Below are 4,775 nucleotides of genomic sequence, written 5' to 3'. Positions count from 1 at the left end.
ACTTCAATTTCCGTATGTAGTTGCTGGTGAGGGAAGACGGGTGGGCACTAATTAGTTTCTACCATTTTCAACAGATGTTGAATTCTAAATGCCAATAGCATCTCGAATGCCAGTCATTAGGGCTGTCTTTCATGGAGGAATGCTGGCCAGTGAAACTCCACTCTGTTTAATGAGACCTATCTAGGCAGAGTGAATTAAATCAACTTTCTCCTAACATTCTTAGTATATCTGCAGTGTGGACATCACCAACAAAAGTAGCAGTGAGGAACTTCCAGCATTAATAATAGTATTCACTGCTGTGATAGGAGATGGAGGAGGGGAGAGTGTGGGGAGAAGATCTTACTTTTCCTAGAACAGAAAGCAAGCAGAGTCTAACCAGGCTTAGGACAATGTGGTGAGAAGAGCTGCTGAAGGGTACAAGACTAAGGCCTTTACGGAAAAGGACTTAATATTGCTATAGAGGGATCCACCCCCACCCTTTCCCCTCCACCACCCTTTCCACCGCAAATCCAAATCACCAGTAAGCTGGAAAAATGTAAGGACCCAGATTTGAAAACATTTTCACTTTAATACTGAAAAAATATGCCATTATAAAATCCTCCAATAGAATTAGTAAGTTTCACGTGCTTCCTCAGTTCTTTGTTCCTACTTTATAAGTAAGATTTATACCAGCACACAATTGCTACCATAGGATCGCAGCCTAAGCACTAGAGTGACATTAATTGGTCATGCTTAACTGCCTCAAAATCTTTTTTTTCCCTTAAATAATTACACTGATAATATAATAGAAATCATGGGTACTTATTTTACATTCAGATGGAAGGCATTATTGGATATGTATAGAAAAATATTCCCCCTCAAAAACTAAAATGAAATCAAACAACACCATCAAAAGAAAAGAACCCAAAACAACCCCTAAAAACTTCCTCAACAAAATACATTGTTAACTCATAAAATGAACTGATAACGAGCCATGCAAATGTCTTAAATAAAACCTTTACATTTTTTTCACAGTAAACATACTCTCTGAACTGCCTACCAATCACAAATGATGGTGAAATGGCACTTTCTGATTATACTGTATTTTGTTTATAGAAAGTTTGATACGATGGGACTTATCAGGTAAGAGGGTGGGTGCTGTGACGCCTTCTCCAGTCACAGGATAGGGGCAGAGTCCCTGGAGCGCGTGGATTCCATGCGAGCCATGCAGCACTTTTTGTTGTTTTTTTTTTTATTTTTTTTATTTTTTTGATGTTGTTGTTGTTGTTGATAATGATGTTGTTCTTTTTTTATTATTTATTTTTCGTGTCATGAGTCAAAGTTTCTTATTTACAATACATTCATGCCTTCGTGCAACTTGCCCATCCCTGCACAGCCAACAGGGAGCCATCACCGGGCTTATCCACAAGGGGAAAAATAGATAATCTATCTCTCTATATAGATGTGGATATATGTATATATGTATAGAGTCACCCCACAGGACGCTCTGCCCAGACCAAGGACGCTCAATTCTTCTGGCGGTCCCCAGGCTGGCTTCTCAGTGAAAAGGAGCTCAGAGCGAGAGCTGAGCCAGTGCCGGCCGGCCGCGCTCTGGAAGCCGGCCACAGTTTGCTCTTTGTTTTCTGAGCGGAGCTAAAGGGCCAGTGAGTTCATACTTATTTATTTACTTATGTCCACGAGGGGATTGGAGCTAGGTTCATGTCAATGGTCTCCTGTCCCCTGGGATGCTTGGCGGCACGGGTGCTGTGATGGGGGGAGGGGCCGGCTATAGTGCTGTCTTGCTCCCCTCCCCTCTCGGGGTGGAGGGTGGTGGTGGTGGGGGGGGGGGCGGTCAGAGGCTTAGTCTGAGAGAGAGTGCGAGCCACAGTCGTACACTCTGTGGGCCCCGTCAGCATTGTAAGGCCCATTGTGCCAGTAGGAAGAATCGCAGACTGTCTGTAGGGAGTTGATTTCGGACGCCGAGGAGTTGGCGTCCCTCCTCTTGGAGCGCTTTCGGTTCCGCAGGATAAACACCAGCATGCCCACCACCGTGAAGGCGGAGGTGACGAACACCAGGAGCAGTCCCGGCACCAGCACGGAGATGGACACCCTGCTGGTGTCTAGGTAGGAGTTGGAATGCGTCCCAGTCTCCGCCAACCCGGTGCTGTTTTTACTGTGCGAAGTTAACGTGGGCGAGATCCTGGCGTACAGCTGGGGGCAGACCTCGTCGTTGGACAGGACCATGAAGTCCTTGCGGAAAAAGTTCACCGGCGTCTCGCACTTGAGGTCGCTCATCAGCACCTCGGAACCCAGGCGCTCGGCCCATTGCTTGAAAGGCACGATGGTGCAGGAGCACTCCCAGGGGTTGCCGTGCAGATCTATCTGGATGATGGACGTCAACTGGTCCAGCACGCCGGCCACCGGCAGGTACATGAAGTAATTGTTGTGCAGGCTGAGCTTGGACAGCGAGACGCCGGCGAACACGTCCACGGGGAGGGACCTCAGCAGGTTGTTGTTGAGGATGAGGATCCTCAGCTTGGGCATGGCGTGGAACGTGCCCGGCAGGATGAGCTGAATGGCGTTGTACTCCACGTTCAGATACTCCAGATTCTGCAGCCCAGTGAATTTCTCCCGGGACAGGGTGTCCAGGTAGTTACTATCCATGTACAGCCACCGCAGGTCCAAGAGGTTCTTGAAAGTGTTGTTCTCCACCGTGGCGATGTTGTTGTTGCCCAGGTCCAACAAAACCAGGTTCTTGTAATCCACAAAGTGCGACTTCCGCATGCTGTGGATCTTGTTGTCCCGCAGGAAGAGCTCCTGCACGTCGGGCAGTTTGGGCTTCAGGTCGGCCAGGCTGCTCACGTTCCTGTTGTTGCAGTTCATCTTCAAGCCAGACCCCGGGATGTGATCACAGCTGCAGCCCCCGGGGCAGGGCAGGCCTTGAACTGGGGGCTTGTTTCTGGCGCTCCCCGTCGCTATCGCGGGGGTGGGTTTGATTTTGATCTGCCAGTTGCCTGGGATCTTTGTACCACCGTGTGGGGCAGACCCCGGGGTGGCATGATCCTCTTGCCCATTTGTCTTAAAAGGAGTTGGCAGGGGGCCAGGAGCGAAGGTCTCTTCTTGGGCAGGGGGCGCAGGGAGACTAGAATCCACTTGGTTTTTCCAAGGACACAAGTCCTGCTCAGTGGTTTCATTGAGGTCTTTACCCTGCAGTCTGGTGGGGGCTTCGCACACCACTCGGCCAATGAGGGCGTTTTTGGGGATGTTTTCAAGCCATTCTTTCAGGTTGAGCAGATCGCAGGTGCAGTCCCATGGGTTATCCTCCAGCAGGATCTCAGCAATGCCAGGGATCTGCTCTAAGACCTCCTCATAGGGCAACGTTTTCAGCCTGTTTCCCCGGAGGTCCAGATGGGTGATGGGCACGTACTGGAATACATTGGCAGGTAGGGTGCTGATGAGATTGTCGTTTAGAATGAGAACTTCCAGCTTGTTCAAGTCCTGGAAGGCTCCCGGGTCTATATCCCGTAATAAATTAAAATCAGCCTGGAGGTATTCCAGATCGTCCAGCCCCAAAAAAGTCTGCTTGCGAAAAGACTTGATCTTGTTATTGTTAATGTGAAGTCTTTTCACCAGCTGCAGCCCCAGGAAAGCCCCCGGAACGATCTCATGCAAGCCATTGTTTTCCATATGCAAACTAACGGCATTATAAAAGTTAGCAAACTCATTAGGGAAAAGTCGAGTGAGGGAATTACCATGCAGAAATAAATGGTAAAACTGAGAAGTCGGGGCGGTGAAGCGCTGCAGACTTGTAAAGCCCTTTTTTTCACAGTCTACGTGTAGGTCCCCTTCTATCTCATTGCAAGAACAGATCTTCTCTTTACAAACGTCCCCTGTAACGTTTCCAGCGGCAAAACAAAGAGACGTCTCCAGCAGCAGAATCCAAAGCAGCATTTTTAAAGCGAGCAATTCATCCCCGATCTCATCACAAAGTAACAGCCACCATCCTGCTCGCCACAGACACAATTCAAGTTCATTTAGTGCTCCAATGTCCGATCCCAGGGAAGGAATAGAAAAAAAAAAAAAAAAAAAGAAGGGTTTGGGGGGGTGGGGGCGGATTCCTTCCTCCCTAACCCCCCCTCACTGCAATAGCCCAGACGCCAGTCAATAATTATATCCACAAACTATCCAGGCACGTAGTGCAAGGCAAGCAGGAAAAAAAAAAAAAAGTGTATCTATCTATGTATATATATATATATAAAGAAGAAAGAAAACTACTCCCCTCAACCCTTTAAAAATAACCAAAAGAAGTTAAATATAAATATATAAAATAAAAAGCAAACGCACCCTTACAGAATGGTGTCTAGCGGTGGTCCTCACTCGTCCGGAATGGAACAATGGTAGTGATTAGAAGAAGCAAGTGCATGTTAGCAGCAAGCAGAAGGTTTGCAGCGTAGTACAGGCGCACTGCTAGTGATGGCTGTGCGTCGGACTGACCTTGCCTCTCCGATACAAAGCAGAGCTTTCGGCAGCGGCTGCGGTCCACGCTGCCCGAGGACTTCTTGCCGATGCTGCGGGTTGCCCAGAAGTGCCCCCCCCCGCCGCCCCCCCGGCTGCTGTCCAGTCCCCCCGGTGCTGAAATCACGCCCGACCGAAGGACTCACGCTGCCCAGCCAATGGCGCTGGAAAATATCCGCAATCGCTGCGTTTTGGGTTGTCCATCCTATTATTTTTTCTCCCCCTTTGGTCCTCTTCTGCCTCTTTTTAAATTTATTTTGTATATATGTATGTGTGTGTGT

General features: G+C 48.6%; 1 protein-coding gene across 1 annotated transcript; it reads right to left on the bottom strand.

The window, feature by feature from the left end:
- Positions 1 to 548: 548 nt before the first annotated feature.
- On the bottom strand, positions 549 to 4,565 carry Slitrk1 (SLIT and NTRK like family member 1). The gene is made up of 2 exons (XM_004651041.2): positions 4,324 to 4,565; positions 549 to 3,983 (listed from the first exon to the last, which is right to left on the bottom strand). Exon 2 carries the CDS (start codon positions 3,928 to 3,930, stop codon positions 1,840 to 1,842), a length of 2,091 nt encoding a protein of 696 aa, XP_004651098.1. The 5' UTR covers positions 3,931 to 3,983; positions 4,324 to 4,565; the 3' UTR covers positions 549 to 1,839.
- Positions 4,566 to 4,775: the final 210 nt, after the last annotated feature.

Source organism: Jaculus jaculus, chromosome 3 (assembly GCF_020740685.1).
Source record: "Jaculus jaculus isolate mJacJac1 chromosome 3, mJacJac1.mat.Y.cur, whole genome shotgun sequence".
NCBI classification, from domain to species: Eukaryota; Metazoa; Chordata; class Mammalia; order Rodentia; family Dipodidae; genus Jaculus; species Jaculus jaculus.
Note: the sequence above shows the minus strand (reverse complement) of the source record. Positions and strands in the feature narration are given on the sequence as shown.